The sequence below is a fragment of the Pezoporus wallicus genome, unplaced genomic scaffold (assembly GCF_028554395.1).
Source record: "Pezoporus wallicus isolate ANWC-B61680 ecotype Strahan unplaced genomic scaffold, APGP_CSIRO_Pwel_v1 contig_3817, whole genome shotgun sequence".
Classification (NCBI taxonomy): Eukaryota; Metazoa; Chordata; class Aves; order Psittaciformes; family Psittacidae; genus Pezoporus; species Pezoporus wallicus.
This window is the reverse complement of record NW_026635157.1, coordinates 650,341-676,899: the sequence shown is the minus strand read 5'-3', so window position 1 is coordinate 676,899 and position 26,559 is coordinate 650,341. Positions and strand designations below refer to the sequence as shown.

The window sequence follows — 26,559 nt, the reverse complement described above, 5'->3', positions numbered from 1 at the left end:
TGAAATAACAGAATATTTTAAATTAAATAACCAACACTTCTGTTTGTAGAGCTCAACTCTCCCTTCTCCAGCTTCCATGTCATCACAGTCCTCAATAATGACAGATCAACTGCTTTTTGTTTAAAACAGGACACAAAAGTTGCTGTATTCAACTGAATATGATTTGTTTTACACTTACGTTTCATGATATTGTTGCAGATTTAATGGTGATGAGAGACAATTACAGTCATAGTCCAACCTCCCATACAAATGCTCAAAAGCCTCATGCTACAACTCCCACACCTAGAGCATGACTGAACCAGGCCAGAATATTAGAAGTATATCCAACCTTGAATCAGAGACTCTAACCTCCTCTCAAAGACTATTCTTGTACCTTTAATGAAGGGACAATGACAGCTGAATTTTTAGGTAGAAAACTTCATCAGCCTTCAGTGAATGAGAGACACCTCAGTTTAAGTGATGTCTTCCCTACTTTCAAGGTCCATGTTAAAAGTGAGGGAGTTTTGGAGTTTTTCTCTCTTTTTCCTTTTCTTCCTTAAAGTAGGAACACACCTCATGTCTCCAAAATGCATTCAAATGATTCAATTGAGGCACAGCATTTCTCCTTCTGACTGGCAAAAGAAGAAAGCCCCAGTCCTTCTCCCACTCACAGCGCTCTCACACAAGTCCCACTTTTTGGCAAAGTGTAACCTTTCATATCTTTTCTGTCTTCACTACTTGCAGAGAAGTACCTTAGTGAAGTTGACATTAAGAACTAATGTTCATTCCCAAGGAAATACAAGCATGCACACACATCCTAGTCAAAGAGGAACCCTTATTCTATGACCTCTTCAAAACTTGAGCTAAAACATCTAGCTCTAACTAGAAACACTTCCTTACCCAACCAGTAATTTTTTCCAAGTTATTGCTATCCTCAGAGCACAACTCAAATGTATTAAAACATCAGTAGAATTGTAAGATGCAGCTTAGTTCAGTCAGTTCACAAATTTACAAAAGCCCTTCTTTGTCCCATGAAATGTAAACACATGAAAAACATTAACTTGTCACAAATCTATCTTTTACTTCATCATTGGATCCGGGGCTTTTTGCTAGGAAAAAAGAAGCCTTTGTCTGGAAAAATTTGGGCAACAGGAGACAAGCCAAATTAACATCTTCTAGTGGGAGGTGTCCCTGCCCATGGTAGGGGGCATAGAACTAGATTATCTTAAGGTCCTTTCCAACCCTAACCATTCTGTGATTCTATGATTCTGTGCTGTTCTAGGAAACAATTTTTCTATTCCAAAAAGTGATATTTTAACTCAAATTTCAGTGAAATCAATGGAATTTAATACATCTGTAAGAGACTCCCTAAACTGAAACTCTTTCTAAATAGTATTTTGTCTACTGGCAGCTTTGAACTATTTTCATATGACCATGTAGCATATGGGTTACTTAATTTGGGCATTTGTTTTCAGTCATTTTTTCCTAAGTTTATAACATCAAGTTTGCCCACAATTCAATTCTTAAATATTTTCAGTAACTTACTACCCAGACTATTTTGGCATCCCAGCTTCCTAGAACAGCAGTCTCTTAACTTAAAAGGGAATTCACAGATTTTTAGCAAAATATCTATGTAGAGCCAACAAAAGGTGGGACATTTAGAGCATATCCTGAGAAGGATCCATTTTATCTACTCTCAAAAGCAGTTTTGGTCCCTGTCATCTTTTTAACCATACTATGCCTTCGTATTTCCTTCTGATCTACTGCAGGGGCACAAAATGCTTCATATTTGCAGCTCCTAGAAGAATTGAGACCTTTTAATCTCTACATTGTCATGACAGTGAGCCCTCCTGCTTTTACTACTGCTACAATGACAGCTTCTGTTTTCCCACCACTACTTCTGCAATCTCCATTTTGTCCTGGGATCCTTACTTTTGCACAAAGATGCTTCTTTCAGTGCACCAAGGCCAGATTAACCCATATGCACAACCAGTTTCACCCTCCTGACTACTGTCTTAAACACTGATTGCCCCAAGCCCATTGAAATAATTAGCATGGCTTCTCCCTGCCCTTTGTTCTGCTACTGTCTCATTCACTTTTGCCTATTGCCTTAATCTCATTTACTTGATCCTCTTATTCCTGTGCATGAAAGCCAGATTTAAAGAATATTGGAGTAATCTTGAGGTGTTACTGCACTCAGAGACATAACAAGATAATAACTTTAAGCTATTTAAAACACAACATTAACAAAACAAACAAAAATAAACCCACCAAAAAGTAAACCTGTAACAGTTTGCTGGAAGTTACCACTAAAGGGCTTGCCACAAACCCCCGGAGCTCAGTGCTCACAGTGGCTACGCTGCTAACAGAACAACTTGTATTTGCAGTTCTTCCTGTTGGTGGTTACCTCTGATTTTGAACATCAGACACACAAAGTTCACATCCTAGAGTTTTAAGAGATGCCATCACTACCTTATTTACTCAAGCGTCGCCCAACACATGGCAGAAGGCTAAGCTGGCATTCAGAGCAGCACAGGGACTCTGTAAGTCTTATGAAACAAACAAAAAATCAAAGATGCAGCTTACCATTTAGTAAAAGCAAGGAAATTGGAATTGACAAATGCATAAACAGAAGACATGATGGTGGTAACATGAAGAACAGTATCTACTTGTCACAGAAAATACACACAATCAAGAAGCACATTACTAAAATGCTCTGGTAACTAGGCTGGCACATTCTAAAATGACAATGTAAAATAAGTCAGAAAGCACTAGGAATTTTCTATGACAAAGACCCTTTTCCAAAGAACAAAAGAGAAACACTAGGAGGAACAGATTTTGCCTCTGCTGAATTTCCAATATACTGACATTCTGCACCAACCAAATCACAGAGATCCACATAGTGAGAATGTGGCGCTCTGGCAGAACCAGCCTCCACCAAAGTGGGGGTAATAACTACAGCAAGCTTATTTTCACTAGTGTACTCATGCAACACACAAGGGTTTGCAGCAGCAAACAAACGTGTTTGCAGACAGGACCTTGACTTCATCAAACTTGTTTGGCCTTAACAGCATGTATTTTCAACGTGTTCCTCACATCAGTTGGTTTTAATCTGTTCGTTCTGTTAAAACCTGCCATCCTTAGCTTTCCTGCAACTAGAGTTATTCAGATGGACATCTAAAGGCTCAAAATGTCTAAAGATGGAGGAAGAAAACTAGCAACCAGACTTCCATAAATGGCCTACAGCATTTGAGTGCTGCTCTCCCATGAAACCTCATCCACAGCAGCAGGTAGGAATAGACAATAATAGCTGAGAAGTAAAAATTAGGAACCTGACTTTTCAGTCTCTTTTCACCTAAAAGCATGAACAAAATGTGAGGGATCTGACAATCACACTTTTCAGTGAAGGCAGATTGGTCTGGACAAGTCATTTACCTATCCTCGACTTCTCATCTCACATAAGACGCCTTGGCAGGACCTTTGATTCTCACAGGCTGAGTAACAGCCTGGAGACTACAGGATAAATCTTATGAGCTAAACAGTTATTTAAGAGTTTCAATAGTTAACCAGAACCCCAGCTTTAAATATTAGTTAGGGAAAAAAAAAAAAGAAGTCTAAAATTAAAAAATTTCTATTCCAATAATTTCCTTAGAAAACTTATTTTAAATACTTCCTTTTTGTACCTGGTCTACTTTGATCAGTTTTTATAAATAAAATAATCCACTTAAATGATTTTATGGACATTGAGATGTTTTTGCTGGCTACATTACTGAGCCTACAGTACTACAACTTAGGTCACTTGCCTGCTTGAGTATAAAATTACAACTGCTAATGGCTAACTTTAGCTCTATTGTGTAATGCTGTGTTTTCATCTTATGCAAATCTAGGGGAAAATCACCCCTCCCTTAAAATATAGTGCTTTTACCTCCATTTGCATTATTCTTCAATTTTCCTTAATATGTTTTCAATCTAAGCACAGAAACCTCACAATCACTTTCCTCCTTAAAACTTTGCCACCTACCAAGGAGTCACCAGCTTCTTGACAAAGTTAAGTTTTCCATAACATTGGAAAGCCTTCTCTTTTTATGTATATCAAAACAAAGATAAGAATATGCAGACTTTTTGTTTGTTTGTTATACATCACATTAGCTTGCAGCAGAGCTGTTTCTGTGGGAAAGCTACATGAGGTCTCACAAAGAGAAAATAAACAGTGAGATGATACACTGCACCAGCTGTAACCTCCTCACAGCTACCCCAGCCGCTGTGACTCCAGCAAGAACTTTGCTGGATACGTGACAATTCTCTTTTTTCAAATTTTCTATCTTCAACTCATCAGTATCAGCAATATTCAAGATTTTAATGAGTTCACCATTCCTGTGATCCACCTGGAAGCCTGCAAAGCCGAGCAATGGGGGGCATGGGCAATTGAGCTCCCATAAATGAAAGCCTCACCTACACACATCTCCCATACAAAATTACAGCTGTCAGAAATGCGTTTCTGAGCACAGAAGTGTTGCAATTCCTAATTCGTGGAGGTGAGATTATGACAACATTGCAGTGGCATCCTCAAAATGGGACTTGAGCTTCCTGGTATGAAAGCACAGTGGTCACTGTGAAGCTAAAATGACTGAACAAAGCCAGAACAGACTAAGGAATCCACAGCTACAAACTCTTAAAAGCCGACAAACTCATCCAAGGCAATCCTAGTCAGGAGCTGTGCAATGACATATGGAATACACGACAAACTGTCTCAGCCATGACTTTGCTTTGGACTGTCACATTTTTCAGTGCACCAACACAGTGGTATTTTCCACTCCTATTCTTCCCTCTATTTTTCCTTTTCTTTTTTTTTTTCTTGATGTCTACCATTTTTCTTATAAGCACCTTGTGGCCCAAGAAATACAGTGAAAAGAAATCCAAACCAATCCATACCCATGAGAAGTAAATGCAATACCAAATCTGAAATTTCTGTCCCTAAAATATTTACCATCATACAACTTGCTCAAGCATTAAGTTAGTATTCATTACCTTCAATTTTTATCTAACCAACAGGGTAGTTCATCACAAAACAACCTATTAATGTTAGGTGAAAAGTAATGATTTTACATTTCCAGCATTCAAAATCCAACATGTTTCTTAGTAAAAGCAGCAGTATATTCCGTATTTTTTCCACATTCTGTTATACTTCTGCTTGCATTTTTGAAGTGAACAAGTCAGAATTATCTGGTAAAACCCACAGCACTGAAGCATTTAAAAACAAACTGCTGGAACACACAGGGTCTAATACGTTTTAGAGGCAGTTTACTATTGTGCTTACAAATATGCCATCCACATACTTGAATGCATGATTAAGTTATTCTAAACTTAGCTACTGAACTTAGCTACTAGGTCACGTGCAAGCTTCATTCCTTTGCATGCTCTCAGCTTGCAGTGAATGGGAAGGCAGTTTAAGTTAATATATCCTGCAACATAATCCTTTTTTAGTACACTAAGAGCCTGAATACAGTCAGTGGATGCCCAAGAGCTAATTACTGCATGATAACTTGTGGCTCTTAGTTACCGGCTGGGCTAAAACCACAATACCCCAAGGTGACATGAGCCCTGTAACAGGTCACACACACAAAACCCCAACTAAGAATGAAAAAAGTGAAAGAATGCTCTCCACACAGAGGAAAATTGAAGTCATGGAGAAATTAAGTCTTCATCCTATTTTCAGTACACCTATCCTTACAGATAAAAAGGTACATGTGGGTGCATCTTGCTATTCAGAACAAGTCTGGGCACATCAGGAATAAACTAGAAGCACATTTGAAGGAAGTATTTATCATTCCTAGACATCATGAAACATTAAAATCCAATTGTGGAATTACAGGCACAAATGTTACTGGCTGCATCATGGGCAGAGGTTAGAGATTTTGCAGCTTATTGAATACACACACATTTTTCACTACCTTCACTTACAAAAAGTACACATCATACATAATATATATATATATTTCCATCAGACCAAATACCCTGAAGTACAACCATGTATCTTAAATGTTTCCTCTGAAGCACTGGAAACTTATTCTGAAGCTTTATACCTCACCATTCTAAAAGAATTTCTAAGTACCTTTGGTTATTGTGAACAAACACCATAATCCTCCAAGTGGTAGACCAGAAGTTTTGGTTGACCTTGTCTTGTCAGGGAGAGGATGAGGAAGGCAACTGAGGATACTATTTCACTCCCCAGTTTCCACACTGGAGTGATACTCAGTTTTCATCATAATAAACATTTCCCCACCAGATGTAGCTCCCCACTTTTCTTGAAATCATTATCTGCTACAGTCATTTCAGCAAATGAGAACAGCTGAGAACACATAAATGCAAGTTCTACATGTACTTTATATGGGCAATAATTCAAACTCGAACTTTGAACTCTCTCAGAAGAGAATGTTCCTACCATTGTAACCACTTCACCCAGGCACTGCTTGTACAGCAGATGGGCTTCTTACGCACCCCACCAGATGCAATGACTTCTGTTACAAATAGCAACATACTGCATAATCAAGTAGTGTAGGTACCAAACCCAAACATTTGTGTAACACAGTTCACTCTCCATACATGTCATATAAACTTAACATACAGTTTTCTATTTGTTGACAGCTTTTCATCCTGCTAGTTAAAACTTCCCCATTTCTTCCACATGTATATAAACTTCTGCCTGTGCTAACAAAACAGCATTTGGACAATTGCTTGATGCTTTCCTTGGAAAGACTGGGAGAGAAAGAAATAGTGCATGCAATATGATACAACTAAAATCCAGCTGAATGGGGCTTTGCATCATGCTATCTTCCACCTCCAAACATTTTCGAATAAGCTGAGCTGTGTCCAGAGGAGGGCCACGAGGAGCACCTCCCGTATGAAGACAGGCTGAGAAAGTTGGGGCTGTTCAGCCTGGAGAAGAGAAGGCTCCGTGGAGACCTCACAGCAGTCTTCCAGTATCTGAAGGGGGCCTATAAGGATGCTGGGGAGGGACTTTTCACTGGGGACTGTAGTGATAGGACAAGGGGTAACGGGTTTAAACTTAAGCAGGGGAAGTTTAGACAGGATGTAAGGAAGAAGTTCTTTACTGTAAGAGTGGTGAAGCACTGAAATGGGTTGCCCAGGGAAGTTGTGAATGCTCCATCCCTGGCGGTGTTCAAGGCCAGGCTGGACAGAGCCTTGGGTGACATGGCTTAGTGTGAGGTGTCCCTGCCCATGGCAGGGGGGTTGGAACTAAATGATCTTAAGGACATTTCCAACCCTAACTATTCTATGACTGTATGATTCTGCTAGAGGGCTGGCACAGCCTGCAGCATGGTGGCCAATTGATGCCGTTGACAACATAAGCCGGAAAGCACACCGTAGCAACTTCTTTCAAACTCAGCCAAATGCTGAATCTGCTTTTCTTTCTCCAGAACAGCAAAACACAAAATAAAACTCTACTGAAGGAAACCAAGCTCAACCAGCTATTGTTTCTTTCTCTTAAAACAACTGCTCCAATGTTCTCCAGGAACATCTTTGTATGCACACTTCTATTACATAGCTTTGAAGACAGCTTCATAACTTGTCTGCCTCAGCTTTGTAACACCATGTCCCTCAGTCTACAACAGCTTCACCTCAGATACTGCCAGAAATCCAGGTTGTCCCTATAGGGAGGTAGTAAAGCAAACGGTTTTTGAAACACTACCCCAGCTGAGGTATTAGTAAATCAAGGCAGTTAAGAACAGCCTTCTGCATCAGCATAAAGTTGTATTTTAAACCTCATTGTTTTTACTTACAAGGAAACAACCGTATAAATTCAGAATATAAAGAACATATGCAATTTAAATACTAATGAAAACCTTCATGTTTGTGCACAATTAGAAGCTTCTACTTAGCAAACAAGGTGAATGAAAAAATGTTGTGTCACTGAATGCAGAAAAAAATATATATCTCTTCAGAAGAGAAGAGGATAATCCCTGCTGAGCATAGCATTTACCATAATCATGGGAACAGAGACCAGGATAAGCTTGCCTGGAGACATGTCTACATTTCAGAGGAAAAAAAAAGCCTTTTTTAACTTTGTTCTCTGTTCTTCAATAAAAAAAGTATTTGTTGTTAATATCAACAGATTAGCATGCAGCTTCTGTTAAAGTGTGTTTATAAACAGCGACAATACACACAGACTTATATACTTGAGTTAAACATTTAAAATACTGATAAAACAGTAAGAAAACCTCCACACACCAATAGATAACATTTAAGATGCTTAGAACAAACTACCTTATATAAAATATACTTTACTTCAGTAATAACAGTTTGGAAGAAAAGTTGTGTTACTTCAAAGATTTTCAAAACTGCTCACTTTCAGAAGAGAGCAACATACAGCCAAAAACATTCAGGGTTCTTAGTTGTGCAGTGTATTCAAAAGATGTAAGCTGCATGTTTGTATTAATATGAATGGAAAGAGTGGATATTAATGACATAACTGTACATTCTTACCCAGCAACTAGAACATATTTTCCATCTGGTTGATCCTTTAACCTTTCCAGCAGGGACAAACGTACTTTGGCTTTGGTTTGGCCATAGATCTCAATTTCATCTGTAAGCAATCCTATCTCCTTGGCAAGTACATCAACAGCTTTTGGACTCTGTGCTCGGGAAATCTCAATATCACTGGAAAAGAAAACAAATAGGAGCCAGGAGATTTCTCTCAGCTTAGGTGGTCGACAACAGAGCACAAAACAACAGCAAATACTCCAACAATGGGGTTACTGTAATCAGTTTTTCAATCCTCTCTCACATTTTATTAACCAAACCTTAGTATTAGCTAACACCTAATATAACATTGAGAATCACATGCAGTGTTTGTTAATTGCTACAATTTCACAGAGTTCTCTTGTTTAATCAGATTCCAAATATTATGTAATGCTTACATGTCAAACTAGAGATGTGCCTGCTGGATGCTCAAGTGTGTCCTACCGGAATGGATGTTTCTGGTTTTGTTTTTCTTCTTCTCCCTCCCAGTATATTCAGCACATCCACTTTACTAAGAAGTGCATACGTTCCTTGGCCAACAGTCACATAAACACATTAGCTAAACCTGATGCTTGTGCATGTAACGCCTTTTATCAGCAGGTACTGCCAAGCAAACTAGGCCTTGCTACTCTCCCATGAGGGCACCAGAGGAAACAAGGCACTTGAAGATCAACTCATACACTTCTAAAACACAGCTAAAATGACAATGGCCACACAGGACGAGTTTAATGCACAGGGCTCAGGCCAGAAGTCCAGTGAGCTTAGAAACTATTTCCAGCAGGGTCTGAGTGGCAGCTGAGGTAAGAGAACAAGCGTAGTGCAAGCACACATGGTAGACTGCCGGAGGGGAGGTGGCTGTAGGCTGGGGATACTGTCGTATCTACAGTTCCTGACCTATACCACCTGGGGTCTTTGGATTTAATACTCCTTCATGGATTTTTCATCTGTGAGCTCAACCTAGTTGCCCCTTATGTCCACATAAGTGTTTAGCAGCTGTAAGCTCCCATGGCAGTAAAGTTCAGTACATGACACACAAGCTGCAAACAGTTGTCTCCTTTGGCTTTGAACTGCTCACATCACCAGAAAAGCAAGCAAAAAAATTACCAAGAGATTAATTACTTTCTGCCTAACCAAGCTAAATTCCTTCCTGCACTTTCAGTTGATTACAATATTTTTAAGATAGAATCTGGCAATGGAATCAAAGCTAATGTCCTGAACTTTCAAACAGTCTGCAAGACTTCAAATTCCCACGGATGGACACAGAACTACTGCCAGATTTCAACTCTATGTGTGGACCTCGGCTGTCCTCCATCTAGCAGCAAATAATCAGCTTCTGCCAACTTGATTGTTTGCCATTCTTTGAGGATATCCTAAACTGGGACCATTATTCAATTCTAATTCTCAAGTATCCCACTTTTGTAGCCTTCACCAGCTAAGTGAAACACGAACCATGACATAACCCAGTACTAGAGGACAAGGTTTCCAATCACAGCACTCACTGGTTGGGTGGATGACCATTTCATTGCATATGCTAATCTGGAATCTGCTTTCTTTCAAAGACATACTGAGCACATCCTCTTGCATACAAGACTTTCTTTAAATAAACCTTTTTTTAAAAAGAAACCTTTAGCATTACTTTAAATGTGACTAGCCATAAAAATGTATCAAGAACACAAGATAGAGGGGCTTACAAACATCACGTGGCAAAGAATATTTAGTTTTCATTCAAAACTCTCTCCATAAAAACAACCTGAGTCACAGAAAAATACTGGTTTGTTGATGACAGTATGGTAGAAAGTCAATCTGCCTTTTTTTTCCCCTTTCCTACTAATGTATCAGCCTCTTTACTAAAAGATAGAAACTATTATTTCAAATCTCAGCCCAGACTATCAAGACTTGCTGCAGCAACCTCAGTCCTTCCTATTTCCTTCATCCCTTGGGATAAAAATTCTTCCCCCTGAGAGCTCTGGAAGAAACAATGAAGCTTTTTTCATCCTGCAGGTACCACTACTGGCAAAAAGTGGAAGAAACTAACTAAGCTGTACACTTACAAATAAATTAAAAGGTAAAGCATTTCTAGATAAACAGGATTACAAATATTTTTAGAAGTAAATTTGCCAGAGAATTCCAATAGTTCCTGGTTGATAAAACCACTACTGTCCTCATTTTCCCATCTGAAATTCCTCCAAGGACCTTTAAAGCAAAGAGACTTTTAACAATTAAGAAAATCTTTAGTGACAGATTGCACACTGATGCCCACTATAAAGCGATAAAAGGCATAATTTCATAATGAATTTATGTTTATACCTTAACTACTACAGGCACTAAACAACACATGAAATGTTTATGTCTAGTCTATTATTTCTGGTAAAAGTATTTTCTAAAACAGGAAATTAAGGATTTGATTGTAACTAACATTTAGAAGTCTACACTTGTAGCTAGCTCTTTTAGTTTAACAATATAATTTCTATATTGGACGTAACAGCATTATTCAATAAGTTACATTATTCAATATTGCTGGAAATGTGCAACAGTGGTTTCACTGATACTGTAAGTGTCCACCACTGACAATGTAAGTGATAAAACACAGGAAAATTTTAAAGATGTGGTAAGGCTCTACCTCTGCTCTGCCTGTGTCCTTGGATTTTTTTTTATTGCGTATTTGCAAGAAAATCTTCTGTTCCATTTGCAGTATCTTTGGAAATACTTCAATTAACACCCAGATCTCACAGAAATCCAAAAGCAGATGTTCCTAGTTTTAGTGCTTAAGCAGCTTTGCCTCATTTTCAGTGAAAACTCCATCTGTTTCCACACAACACAGTGTATTACTGTAAGATTACACTTTATTGCAGGATACTTTCCACCTGACGAGTTACTTTACATTTAAAAGAAAAAAAGACATAAAGCTATTATCAAATAAATGGAATTCCTATTACTGGTTATATGCCATTATATATTTATTATGCAAATACTGATGTACTAAACACACAATGTCATAGAGAGGGTTGGGAATACTTTTTTGAGAGTTTTTTTTTACCATCATGCTCATGATGCCATATGCTTTACTCTACCTTTTAGCCGTATTATTTAAGGATAGATTTTTCAGGCTTTAATTCTAGAAACGTTACATGTTGGCCCAGGAAAAGCTCAAATATTTCTTCCCCCTTGTGCCTCCAGGTACAACAGAAAACTTGTTCTTTGCCATCTCTGTTTTAAATTACAATTGCCTCCATTCTCATTAAACTGTTGTTAAGAGACAGTGAAAACAGAATCAAAATGCTTAGAAAAGAAAACATTTTTCTACAGCTTTCCAAGAACACAGCAGTGGGATTCAGAATTACAGAATCACAGATTGGCTGAGGATGAAGAAGACCTCTGGAGGTCATCTGGTCCAGTCCTCCATCTAGAGCCAGTTAGTTGCCCTGGACCACATCCAGGTAGAGGTTGAATATTTGCAAGGATGGTGACACAGCAACCTCCCTGTGCAATCTGTGTCAGCGCTTGGTCACCCTCACAGCAAGAGTGTTTCTTGATGTTCAGCTGGAGCTTCCTGTATTTCAGTTTGTGCTCACTACCTCTGGTCCTGCCACTGGGCAGCAGTGGGAAAAGCCTGGCTTTGTACTCTTTGTATCCTTTTATTTGTATTCATTGTGTTTATACAGATTAATAAGATCTTCCTGAGCCTTCTCTTCTCCAGGATGAGCAGTCCCAGTTCTCTTTGCCTTTCGTCCTATAGGAGGTCCCTTCAGCAGCTGAATGGCTCAGAAGCAAGCACAGAAATAAGCACAAAAACACTTTCCATGCTTACCTACATGCTAGAGCCACACTTCAGGTGCTTGTTTCCTCCCTCTGTCCCCCAATACAACCAACATCCAGAAAAGCACTTCAGCACAGTGAAGAGCTCAGGCTCATCTAAACATCAGATATGTCAGCAACTGTGCCAAGGCAGATGTAAAATCCCTGAGGTCCAGACACTGGCCTTGGGAGGTAAGTGACAGGAACTGATTTAAAAGATTCTGGTTATGAGAATAAATATGCTTCCTGCTTTACACATCTACACAGGAATATAAAAGTCTAATGCAGGAGAAAGTACTTCTACTGAGGGAAGAAAATAAGTATAAGATCAAATGCCATTGAAACCACTGGGTCTCAACTAGATCCATAAACACCTTTCTACAGTAAGGCTTAGTGATTAGGAACTTCCTGCATTTGTATTTCTGTTGATGTTACACAAGGCTTCATCTCCCTCCCTCAATGAAACCTTCCAGCTTTAGGTCTTCATTAAATAAAGCTTGGCTCCAGTGTACATCATAAAGTAAAAATTGATAGGAAACAGAAGGACATGGTCACAATGAGGCATACAGCAAAACAGCACAACGTGAAGTCCACATAAGATGATTAAAAACTGATTAGACGTGGACCATTTTTAGGTTCATTGTCACATTTAACATTTGTCTACTCTTTTGCACTTATTACCTGGGCACTGGGGAGAGAGGCTGCAGTTTCAAGCAGCGGAGGTCCCACTTCCTGTACTGCTGGGACTGGATCCATCGCTCTGTGGTTTTTACCATGTTCTGTTTTTAAACAAGAAAACAGCACACACCAGCTGTATCGTAAATGCTAAACGCTAATTTCAAATGATCTCAAGAGTATGAGTATGTTGAAATAACTTCTACAGCAAAGCTAACAAAAAAACAAACAAACAAACAAAAAAACCAAATTCAAGATCTTTCCGTTTCATGGTTTTAGGAGGAAAGAAAAAACACGGCATTATAACTGTTCTGTTGTTTGTCAAAAATAAACAAGTCCATTAACACATAAGTGGCAGAGAAAAGACTCTAGGCACTTGGAGATTTTATTCTGGTAAGATGTAGAGTTACTGTTCTTTTCTCATACCTTAAAAATAATGGAAGATATCAATTGTTCACTGATTTATGCTGCTTCCACATGAAACAACAAACTTTTGGACCCTCTATCCATCACACCACATAAATGTGCGCAGATACAATTAATCTTCACTGTTTTACCAGAATAAGTAACATTAGTCTATTGACACAGTGCTTCTGCCAAGCTTTACTGTAATCACCAGAAGGATCATGTCTAATATTTAATATTCTTTTCCCTAATTAAACGTAGCAGGCATGATTCACCCTGCTGAGTAACACTTGCTATTAAAGATGTTTAAAAGAGCAAAACAAAAATTAAAATCTAAGATGAGGAAGCAATTTCTGCAGTTTACAGAAAAAGCAACAAATTTACGTCTGAAGTTACACTAACCTGCATTCGCATTGCTATTGTGAGAGAACCAACAGCGTTTTCAGCAGTATGGTTGTCTTGCTGACCATAGTTGTGTTTCTCTGTAAAACAGAAGTATGGCATTAATAAATCACAAAGCTTTTGTGAGTGGGCGCATGTGTAGTTGAAAGCTATTTCGAGTCAAAAAATTTCTCAATGTTGACTTGAAATTTAACATCACTGACAAAATTGTAGGTGGCTTCTTTAATATTTCGAACAAAATCACCCAGGAGGATGGATATACAGTGAAAAATCAGGGAGTAACTGTATGCTCTGAAGCATATTACACAAACATACATGCATAATGTGCATATTACACATGTGCATACGATAAAGCATATGAATACCTCAAAAAGAAAAGAGGGAAACACTGAGATCAATTCCAGGATCCAAATTATTGCTTTTGAACCAAAACAACAAAAACAAAACAAACCAAACCAACCCAAAAACTAACAAAGCAAACAAACAAAATGCAAAAGGTGTGAGAAAAAGTGCAAGGCAGCTGTGAGGATTTAAAAAGCTATACATATTTATACAACAGAACACCTACAAGAGCATAGTAAAGCCTGTCTTCTTTTCCACACACCCATTACAACGAGAGAGGACAATGAAAGGGTCACAAAGTAATATATAGGATTATTATCCAATGGGATTTATAACTTGGAAACAGAATATGCAAGATTTTTTGAGCAGCAGGAATTATCTTCATGAATGTGACATTAAAAGTACATATTCTGAAGTCTACACAATTCAGACTTCAGCTTTAGACATAGTTAGAATTGTTTCTAGTGGCAATATATCATATAATAATCATATATTAGCTACCCTAAGTAAACATTATTTTGTCATTTTCTTGTAATGATTCTTCTGGCTTGTTCTGCTGTTGCTTATTGACTTTTATGTAGACACAATTTTGCCAAAATTCACATCTTAGTCTCTGTGGGCATATCAAGGCCCTAGCTGCATTCTGAAGGGCGTAGACATTACTGTAATAAAAAATAACAACTGTATGGTGACAGCTTTAACCTTTCCCCCACAGGGGAACTGAAGTGCAAACCATGACCTGGTCAAGCTCTCACTCTACTCATCCCATCTGTACATCATAAAACGCTCACATTGCCTTGCACAATTACCCCTCCCAACAAGGGTCCCAGTGGTGTCAGGCCACAGAAACCTTGGGCTGGAGCCTGAGTGGCATCTATACATCAGTGACAAAGCTAATGAGGCAGAAGGTGACAGTCCTAGCATTAAACTCTAATTAAGAATGTGCCTCAAAAATCCTTCTAAATTCAAAAAAGAAAAAAAAAAAGCAAAGAACCTTCTGGAGATGCTCAGATTTAGACTCAGACAGAGGAGTTTTACTGGAACAGTCTATCACAGTCATAAGTTGACTGTTGTTGCTTTGAGACCAAGCTGGGAGAGCTGCCAAAGAGACAAATGAAGTAGGAAGAATGAAGTTTAAAATCCCCTTTCAGACAGCTGTGCTTTACAGAAACATATCAACTTTTTATGTTATTTGGCTTAATACAACTTCTTTATCAGGGCAGAGCTAGCATGTGTGTAAATGCATACCAGAATTAGACATTTCCCTTCAATAAACTACTTCTCTCAGGCTGTGTATGCTACACACTCGCCCCACAAATGACTAACCAGGCTTTTACAGGGGTGAAGGGGAAGTTAAATGTGAAAGTCATGCACACATGAGCTTGCAAGACAATCACAGGATTGCAACAGCTCTCTTAGGATAAATTTTCCAGATGGAGACAGAATAGCACTCTGCTTTGGATTACGGCCAGAAGATCAGCTGAACTGCAGACATGGTGCTCCCCCCTCTGACTCACCCCAACAGAGGCCCATCCACCCATCTATTCATACCCTACCGTGCAGAGTTGCTGTCATGTGCTACCTGTCTGCTCAAGCAGTTTTGAATAGAGAAGAAGCAGGGAAATGGTTGAATTTCCCACTAATGTACTTAAATCATATGAGCATCAGCTTTCAAGTGACCCCAAAGGAGCTGGACATCAAAACCCAAATAATCTGGCACCCTTAAGTTTTATTCAGAAAATTATTTTCATTTCTATACATTTACATATAATGTATTTTCCTGCATAACACTATCAGCACTCATTTGATTCCAAAATCATTAGTGAAGCAGAAGGAGATTTTCCACTGCTAGAAATTGGAGAATGTTTTGAAATTGTGATAATTTAAAAATCTTTGATCAGGTTAAAAAGTCCTTGAAAAAATATCTGCCACTTTGGAGCAAGCTCTTTTAGCTTTTATTCTCCTGGCTGCCCAATTCAGCCATGTCCTTCCAAATTTTGAGGGCTTTTAAAACATTTGAGCGTGTTATACTACATGTATAACTATGAAAGATAGAAATCTAGCCATCATCTAGCTAGAATAAAAGTAATTTCATGGTCATTGTTGCTTTCAGGTTTCACTTAACTCCTGTAACCCCACAGATGTTAAGCTGGACATTTCTAAAGCAAGAAAAAATCCAGAGCAATTTCCAAGCACCTCAGCCAGATTCGACCACATATTGAAAGTGAAGAGTCAGTTGTAAGACTCAGTTTCTTCTCAAAGGTCATGAATATTCCACAATAGGCTTTTAATAAATATCTTGCAATTAAACTAAGTACATTCTTCCTGTCAAACATACACCCATGTTTCACTCTCCAGTAAGTCTTGAGGCCAGAATTTTTTAAGCTGCTAAAATGCATTTCTGCTATTCTTTCGGAGTTTCTCCAAGATTCTGACAATCTCAAAAGCATAACCATAAAGACAGATAGACACTTGGTAGACAGACACTTGGTAGATAAGCTCTATTCAAATTATCATGCTAAAAATCTCATGCTGCCTTTCCAAAGAAATACTTGGCATGGCCCACTGCTACAATTTGAAAAATGCAAAGAAATCTATATGCTTATGCCAAATCTCCTGCCTTAAAAATGAAGTGCTGTGGTACGTGAACACCACTCAAATGTTTTAATGCAGTTTTCCTAACAGCAATCTTTTAGGCAAGGGAAATACTAATATTATCTATAGTTCTATAGAGCAAATACTTAAGTGTTTTTATATATATGCGTATATATACTTACATATATATATATAATTCTTAAGTCTCAAGACATAGCATAGTTATACTGCTTAACTTTTAGGTCTCTGAAGACCCAGACTCTCTCTGCAACAGGGGAAAAGAACTAGGTATATGAAAGTGAGATTTGCACCAGACAGTACATAGAGCCGCAAGAGTTGCCATTATCAGTGCCACTCAGACTGCTAGGATTGGCTTACCCCCACCCTGCCTTCATAGACCTGCACCTCTACCCTGAGTCTAACACCTAAGAGGTTTCTGCTTAGAAGGATTCAAATGAGGAGGGACTATTTTTTTTCATTTATTTATTTATTTTTTTATAGGTGCTACCACCATACCACCATTCTCTCTTTTCTGTCCCTTTCCCTTTTTCCCCCATTCCTCCTTCATAAAAGAGTATGTTATACTAGTAGATTGGGTACCTGCTGGAGAGACCTGTGCTCCAAGCCCTGCCCTACAAATACTTAACAATTATATCCACCAATCCCTATGCAAAATAAGTGGTCATTAAATATGTGAGGAGTCTCCTAATCACTATGCTAGGAAAAAGAAAAAATTAATTACTTCTGGACAACTCACGCAGCATCAGCAAGGAACAAGGCTCAGTACCCAATCCTGTGATCTTCATTAGGATCAGAGCACTGTTCTGGGAGGTGGAAGATGAATGCCCAGATGTCTTCAGACAATTGAGTGAATTATAACACAGATCTCCCACATCCATAGCATGTGGTCAAGTCAAGAGGATAGCATGAAAGACAAGGAAAGGAATATCTATGGCCACACTTTGCATGGCAACAACAGCTGCTTTATTATGAGCCTGATCTTGCATTAGCTCTGCATAGACTGCTTAATTTGTCCATAGGGAATACCCCTAGTTTAAGAACCATACAATTAGTTTTTCTTGGCCTTGTTCCCGTTTCCCCAGTTTTGTATCAATAGATGTCAATAAGCACACTTGTAATAGATTTAGAAAAACACATTAACCAATCACACTACCCATGTACTTCTTTAGTTTCTCACACATTCACAGAATAATCCCATCTGGACAATGAACAGTCAAATCCATATACATATGAAAAAGCTACAAAATACCTAGGGATCGTCACAGGACTGCAAGGAATTTTACAGGAAATGCAATTCTAGCAATAGAATACAGTAACTTCTGGGAAACTTTCTTAGTTTTATTCCTAATACAATTCTATAGCATTTTTAAACTGAGAAATTAATGAACATACACCCTCTCTCCACACCAGTCAGGGAAGAGGGAGGATGGGAATCCAAACTTTTCTTGTAGGAGTAATTACTACAGGAGACATTCTTCCTGTTGTCAGCTACACATGATTTCTCTACTCTCCTAAAGAGCTTCACAGCACTTGGCAGGTGAATTTTTTAACCCTCTTTTCTCCATGTTCCAGATGAGTCCACAAAAGTCACTGGATAACACGCTGTATAAAACACCACTAAATAATAGCTCATCTGATGACCCAAACGTCTTCCCTCTGAATTCTTTGAATCCACGGTATCATAATTTATTTAAGAATCCTGGTACAAAGAATCTGTTCCAGCCTTTCTTCCTTCACACGATATCTATTTCCTATTTATATATCAGAGACATATGTATACATCCCCTGTACACAAACACCCACTTTTAAAAGCTCTTTCCCAAAGACATAGCTTTCAACTGTATTTCGTTGCCACCAGTGTGCCACACACTTAGCTCAAAGACTTGTCACACATCATTTTCAAAACATGTTGTCTTTTAACGCCTCTTACCTGACAGCAAATCATGAGAACAACTGATTATGGTGGTTCCAGGCTTTATCCAGCTCACAGGAACATCATCAGGTTTTGTACTGCAAACTACCACCACATCTGCATGATGAAGCTAGGGACAGCCCAAAACACCACCGAGAAACAAAACAAGAATATTAGAAATACATTCTTAAATATTCATCTTGTATTATTCACTTACACAGCAATAGTCTTTGAGCAAGGTATTTTCAGACAGCAACAACAAAAAAAAAATTCCAAATTGATGGCTTGATTCTAACCCCACACGAAATTTAAGAACATTTAAAATTAAGTCAAGTAAATAAACCATGAAATTGGGCAAGTGGATATTTAATATCCCCAATGATATTTAATGGGGATTACATATTTTCAAAGAAAAAGCCCTATCATTGTCCAAAGTCCTGTCCAACAAGATAACTTGGAGAGACTTAAAAAACAGAAGGGTTGAAAGACAATAAATAGGCAATTATACATTGTACAGTCAGATGATCTGACAGTAGAAAACCAGACCAGCTGACAGGAATGCAAGATGACTTGATCCACAAACATCAATGCCTTTGAAGAATACCAGTTAAAGCGTTTTCCTCCTTCTCAGTTCATGTTTGCTAATCAGAGCCTCTGATTTAGTTCAACCTGACAGATGTTGGAGCAAAAATGGTTACTACAAAAATTCTTATAATCAAAGACATAAGTGCCTTCCTTTCCTCCCCCCTCTGAAACAAGGCCCTCTACCAATTATTGGAATCACCATGAGATAAGGGACAGGACCAGAAGCAAATGTATCAACATCCACCAAAAAAGCAAAATACAGGCACAGCATTGCCTCAGGCCTGAATGTAAAAATTATGTCAGAGATACAGTGATTTGGGGAACATTTTAAAAAATGTAAATTAATACCAAGTACCACAAACTCAGCAAGTCTCACTGAATTATTTGTGACTGACAAGTGTTCCAGCTTCTTTTTTGGCCAAAAGTGCTCTGACATAACCCTGCCCAAAACTCCTACCAAGACAGAAGAGCTACAAATCCTGTCAGGATAGCAGATTTTTGGCACAGCTAAGCATCCAGGAGAGGAGAAGAGAATAACTGTGGTGGAAACGGCAAAAAGCTAAAAAATCCATATTCTCTTCAGAGGACAAAAGGATGGCCTAACCCTCCTTAGAGATGCACACACAGAAACACAGCCAAAAGTGCAGGAGAAGATTTACTTACTTGACAAATGACTAACTCAATGAGCTGATTGAGGCTTCAGTCAGAAGTCCTGCAACACTCCTATTATTGCCTGCAAATGTACAGTCTCAACAGTCATTCAGCCTTATCCAAATTCTTTACACTCCTGCATCTGGTGTGAATATCAACTTACATGTCACTCCTAGAAGGCCACGTAAGTCATAATGCTTGACCAGTGCCAGGTCAAATCATACTGAGGAATCTGCAAGCAAATTTGGATAAAAGATGCTGCAATGACTGTGTACAGAGAACACTATGTTGAGGACAGGCTTTCCCCTGCAAAAGGAGGCAGTCTTTGCTGTTAACAGTCATCACAACACAAAAGAAAAAGTCATTATCCTCAGTTACATGAATCCAGCCTTTTTTTTTGTAAGAAAAAAATTATTCATATTCTAGCAGTTATAACTCGTATACTGAAAGTCAGGTATGTCTTCCCATGCAAAGCCTCTGGGACAAGGACTTTGCACAGCGCTTAGCATGCGGAAACTATGAACCAGTTGAGAACTCTATGCAACAAGTAATAATTTTGACAAATGTTCAGCCAACATACTCATGACAAAATTGATCCAATGTAACTATAATGCCAGAAAACAGCTGACCTGACCAAATATTCATCTCTATGACTACCAATCATAATGTTCAAAAATGTTCTTAACAGATGAAAACCATCATTTTTGTAGCCAATGTTAACACTAGTTTGGATGGCTAATGTCGCACATACCTATAAATGTATTGGAAAACCAGCTGAACCTTTCAGTTCATTGTCCTGCCCCACCTCCTCCATGAAAAAAAGTTGTATTACAGGGCAGTGAGCAGTTGTCCTACGGGTTGAAGACACATTCACCTCAGAGCCCTCCCCACCATTATTTCCTTATTTCACAAAGAAAGAAAATGTAAATGTAAAGGGAGAAATAAAAACACATACAATTGTAACTCTCTTGCTATAAGCAAGTATTGTATGTGCAACTATTGATAAAAGTTGATGGAAAGTCAATAAAGTAAATATCACAACTTACAGAATGTTATTCCCCTATGAGTTTTGGGGTGTTTTTTTTAAAAATACATCCAGAAACTTGTTTGACTGGGAGAGTGAGTCCACTGAAAGCAAAATAGCCGTTTACAGAATTTTGGGTGTCCTTAGAAGAGATTTATGTGATCTCCATCAGTGGATTTTTGGTTTAGTTGTGCCCATGTGTCCCCTGCTTTTTTCTTTCCCTCTCTTGCCATAACCTATTTTTTTGACATGCCCTGGGAGGCATGTGCAGACTTATCTCCTACATCAAAACCAAATCATAGGTGTTAGAGATGGAAAAGACCTATGAAATCATCATATCCAACCTCTTTAGCAAATGCACCACGCAGTCCCTAGACAGAGGACACATATGACAGGAACCAGATACTACAGGCAGCCATAGCCAGAAAGTCAAGGAGATAGCCACAAGGGGAAACGTGATCATAGGGTGACCGACAGCCCAATGCTCCCTGGGCAGCCAGGCTGTGTTCCATGAGGCAGGCTAGAGGAAGGAATGACAAGCATCATGCCAAATCATCCGTAACATACTAGGCAAAAGGCTGAAGACATAGAAAGGTAATACTCCAGTAGTATCCTGCCTTCTCACCAGTAAATATTTTTTCAGTTGGGAAGAGTTGTGCCAATAAATAATCTGAAACCTCATAACAAAATATGACTCTTTCCACGAAAATTTATGAAGAAGCAGATTAAGATGCACCACCCATTCCCAAGACAGAACACCAAATGTTAAAACAACAATACAGTCTTACCAGCCAAGTATTTAATGATAATAGTTCAAGTAGCTGTATATTCCAGATAAATGAAGACCCATTTTACCATGAAGCCTGCATAAAAATTTAATTTCCCCATAGGTAAAAATGACTGCTACAAAAGCCATTTTTAAATACATAAGAAAAAATATTTTAAATTAGTATTTTAAATGTAAAATATTACATTTACATTTTCTGGGTATGAAGTTAGGCTACCTAAAATTTAAGAGATGGGATGAGGAACAGGAACCTGATTCAAAGTTTTTTCATAACTCCCTTTATGAAAAAAAATCATTTTACATATTGGTTTACAAATAAGGTTCCACTTCAATCACAGCAAGTTGAAGTGTTGACTCTAAGAAAAAGCAGACTGTGGCCAAAAGAGGTTCTTATGCAGCCTGAACAGGAACCTCCCATTCATGCACTCCAGCTGAACCACACTTCTACTTCTCAACCAGGATTTTACAAACAAATTTTCCATTCCTGATTATACCTAGATAAACCAATTTTCAGTTATTTTATGAAAAAAATTGTACAACCGCAGCTCTCTTAAAACAGACATGACGTGATTCATATGCAGACTGCATTTAAGATGTCTTGAAGTTGTGACTGACTGAACTTAGATGACTTAACCAGAATTAAATTTTCTCATAGGTACTAAGTATTACCCATGTTTCAGTGAGAAAGTAACCTGTATTTTTTCAATTTGAATCTATTTGATAACTTCTTTTCAAATTAGAAAGCCTAATTCTAACATAATAAAGGATTAAGCACATCAGTTCCCATTCTTCACCTGTAATGCTGAATCAATTTTTGGGTAGTCCCATTTTTAAATGACAAGAGAGATGCTCCTGAAAGTATGTCACTAGGTCAATCTTCTATTCCCCTTAACAAAATATGAAGCAGGGAGGGAAAATAACATGCAAAGTATGTCCATTATTCATTCAGGTCAAAGCAAGGAAATTAAAATGTACCATAGTTTATTTTATCCCCTTTTCCTTCCACAACTGAGCACACTAAGTCAGATGGTACTATGCTGTTTGTCAGCAGAGATACCTCTACATTGCTAGACTTTTCTAAGGTAGACTAATACATACCTTCCTTTTGACCATTTTCAACACATTGTTACAAAAGTACATAAAAGAAGCAGCAACAAGTCCACAGCAATACAAAACCTGATACAAAATCCCCTTACAACCTTAGTGTTGTGTGTATCATTTACATCAAAAGAATGTCTAAAGAAAACACTTGGTATGCAATGGATTAATACACGCAAGGTACACCCATCCTTAAGATCAATTTTTCCTTTCCTGGTATATATTGCAAAACAAATACACCCAAATGAAAAGTTCATACTCTTTGTAAGTTCACCCCTCACTTTGTAAATGAAGTTATTATGCTACCATAGGTTATACTTTCACTACAGCACTCAGACTGCTACTGTAAAGGTATCACATTCAGAAGAAGGACAAAAAGTGTACAAGCCATGTCTAAAGTTAGTGTTTTGTGCAGTAAAAACAAAACATGAACTGATTTTTCTTAGTCTTGGAAAAACCTCGACATCAACTAACATTTTCTAACTTGAAATTCCGATTAAAAAAATCAAGAGAAGAAACCCTGTGAGCCTTTAGACTGTTTTTACTTAATTGGGATTTAAAACAAGCAAGAGAAAATAAATTTATAGCATCAGCTATAAACATATTATCTAACAATGTTATATTTCAAATACAGGTTGCCATAAGACAGCAGCGCCTTCTTGTCCACTAGGAAATCTGTGCTCAATTTCTGACTCTCGAGTTCTGGGAATATGAAACAGAATAGTTTTCCCTGCATATATTAGATTTTTATCTAGGAGCTAGAGTTAACAATAACAGAATTACATCCAGTCAGGTCCAGCAGCACTCTGGGGGTTACTGGTGACATGCTGCTCCAGGTTTACAGAAAAGGAAGAGGAAGGTAGGTTTCCCCCAAACTCTGCTGATTAGTCCCCCAGGCAAAGCAGAAACTTCTTTACTGCCAAAAGTCAAAATGAACTTAGGAAGACTGATGTGCAAAGCCTCAAGCTGCCTCCTGCTTAGGCCTCCTATTCTGTTTCCCATCAGTGACCTGCTGCAAGAAGTAAGCTACAGGGAAAGCTAAAAAACAAAGCACGATTATGGGAAAGCATCTGGATGGAAGGAAACGGATCTCTCTCCAGCATAGACAGCACTGCACAAGCAGCTCTGGCCTGGTCCAAGTCTTTTGCTGTGAACCCGTGGAAACACCTCTGACCACCCTGTCACCCACACCATCCAGCCCAAAGCAGTCCTCTAGCACAATCTAGCAATGAGAAATAATTAAAGAATGACACATGGGTAGTAGTATGTTCATAGTGCTCACATCTCCAAGAGAGGCATGTTTCCTAAGTGCCATCAGTCACTTAAAGCAGAGAGCTGAGACAGCCTCACAAAAACATCTGCAGCTGTGAAAACACAGGTTTGCCAGAGACCTTTCTAACTATCACAGCTGCTTAAACTTACTTCCTTCTCCTGCCCTTGCCTTCAAAACCCAGAGGTTTGATACCATCATTTTGCATTGGCTGCCACCTTGTGGAGTGTGCTGTCAAATCTAACACAAGAGCTGTTCCTTGCACCTCACCCCTTCAGCAACTTGCAAACAGCCTGAAGAGTAGGTGTACTACTTCTACAGATAACATCTGCACCTCTCCTCATATGCCCAAAGGACAGCACATTCCCAGTTGTATTATTCTAGAAAATGTGGGACTAAGGACCAAACTGGGAAGTCTGAATGGAAGTCATTCCAACTTATAAGTTGTTCAAAGCTCTGCAAAAAGCAACAAAAGAAGACCACGTAAATTAGATACTTCAAGTTAAGGGTCCTGAATTTCTCTGAATGCTTTTACAATTCTCTTCAAAGATAAAGACTGTGATCCTCCTTGTCCCAAAAGAGGTAGCATCTGCAAAACTTTAAGACACAAATTCAAAGAAAGTAATTCCCTGCAGATGGCTATATACAGAAGAAGAAAGCAAGCATCTACCAACAAAAAGGAAGACTTAACGTGAGTTTTAAACCATACTCTGAATTCTTTCTCTTGCAGCTACTGGTGTAAAATAATGAAGTTATAGCAGCTGCTGTATGCAATATTTGGTAGAGTCCCCTGTTTGCCTGAGCACCACTTCTAAACAAGCAGGAAGAGCAAAGATCCTAACACACACTGGCTACTAGAGAGCTCCAGTGTAACCCATGACTGTAGCGATGTATCTCCCTCTCAGGAGTGGCAGTAAAGGGGAGCAGTGCCACATGGCAGCAAACAGGAATGCCTGGATGATGGGGATGCAGGATGACCCCCAGCACTGGGCAGACAGAAGAGTGCTCACCTTGGTCTGCAGCTGAGGGGCTTTCCACTGGCAGCTCACGGTCACAGCTCCCTCCCTTTGCAGCATGCACTGCAAGGCGGCACCCACTGCCCCACCGGCTCCCACCAGGAGCACCGTCTTTCCAACTGCATGACACAAGGCAAATTGTTCAGACACCCTCAGCTGCAAAGGTGCTAGCACCAGGCTCCACTATGCTGCAGAGTTTGAGCATCCACGTAAGCTCCCCTCCCTTCACTAGGTCCCCCCCCCCTCCAAATCCACATAGAAAAGGCAGGAAAGAGACTCATGACAAGACAGTGCCATGTGACTGCACAACCACAGCAGCTGTGGCATTATGGGCAACTCTTCTGGAGCCCATGCAGTAACACAGAACACAGGTTTTAAATTGTTTCTTGGTAGCCCTCTAAATCTAGTAAACAAATACCGCTCTTCTGGTTCTCTGGTACTTTATTTGCACAAATCCTTTCATTAACTTTTGTTACTAAGTACATTTCACCTCCTGCTTATAGTTCCATTTCAGAAATCCTTGCTTCAACAATTATGAATCACTACAAGAGAGACTACTTCTGACACACTGCCTTAAAGTGTCTTCACACACTGTAAAGCCACTTTTAAATCTAACATTTCAATGTCAGCATTTACATAATGCAATCAAAACCAAAAGATCTGCTCAGCAGTTATTTACAAGCAGACCTGGATTTCTCCAACTGTTCACACTACTCAAAATGGTAAATGAAATCCCTGAGTGATGTTTGTATTTCTGTGTTTGTAAAATCAGATGCCTCCAGTGGCTTCAGGGAGATTACAGCTGCTGGTGGCAGGTAATCTCTTCCTAATATCCAGAATCTGTAGGACTGAGATCAATTTCTGCAAATATTACATTCAGATCTCACTGAGGTTCCTCACAAGCAGGAGACAAATGTACATTGGGCAGGAAAACAACACAGACCAGAAAACACAACCAGGTGATATTATATTTGTCTCTCAGTCAGGACTAAACCTGAGAAAATCAGTTAGGCTGAAATTAATGTAATAATTATGATAGAAGGCCTCACCTAAATCTTCAAGAAGCTCCATCACAGCACATGCTGCAGGAGGAACCAGACAGTTGTAGGCATCGCCATGTACCAAACGTCCTAGATTCACACTGGACAATCTGCAGCGGAAAATATGTCATTTTTAAGAATTTGTGCAATATAAATTCTCAGTAACACTTGTAACACGGCTAACAGTTAATCCCAAGAGCAAATGTGTCCTGCAAAAGTAAATCCTTTGATATCCATATGCTGTGAGTGATTTGTATCATCACATATCCCACTTAGACAAACACTAAGCCTCAAGAGAGACCAGGAAAAGGATCTGTGAGTTATAACAAGTAATACAAGCCCACAATACACAGGCAACTCTCATCATGGTGAGCCACCCATGTCACATTGAGACACCTCAGTGGCTGCAAGGGAACCAGAG

At 38.9% G+C, this 26,559-nt stretch overlaps 1 protein-coding gene across 8 annotated transcripts in view; it reads right to left on the bottom strand.

The window, feature by feature from the left end:
- Positions 1-26,559, bottom strand: part of MTHFD1L (methylenetetrahydrofolate dehydrogenase (NADP+ dependent) 1 like) — a 154,396-nt gene that overhangs the window by 120,015 nt on the left and 7,822 nt on the right. For 5 of the 8 annotated variants that reach the window (XR_008971721.1, XR_008971720.1, XR_008971714.1 and 2 more), the window contains 6 exons: positions 26,148-26,248; positions 25,093-25,217; positions 18,686-18,797; positions 13,798-13,877; positions 12,997-13,094; positions 8,485-8,658 (listed from right to left, as the gene is read on the bottom strand). Coding sequence is in view for 4 of the 8 variants with exons in the window: in XM_057405784.1 (XP_057261767.1) it covers positions 8,485-8,658; positions 12,997-13,094; positions 13,798-13,877; positions 18,686-18,797; positions 25,093-25,217; positions 26,148-26,248 (690 nt within the window). In the remaining 4 variants the exon portion in view is untranslated. Of the gene's footprint in view, positions 1-8,484; positions 8,659-12,996; positions 13,095-13,797; positions 13,878-18,685; positions 18,798-22,976; positions 23,851-24,369; positions 24,539-25,092; positions 25,218-26,147; positions 26,249-26,559 lie in introns of those variants that run through there. The other 3 variants (XM_057405775.1, XM_057405769.1, XM_057405727.1) reach the window with 3 other exon arrangements.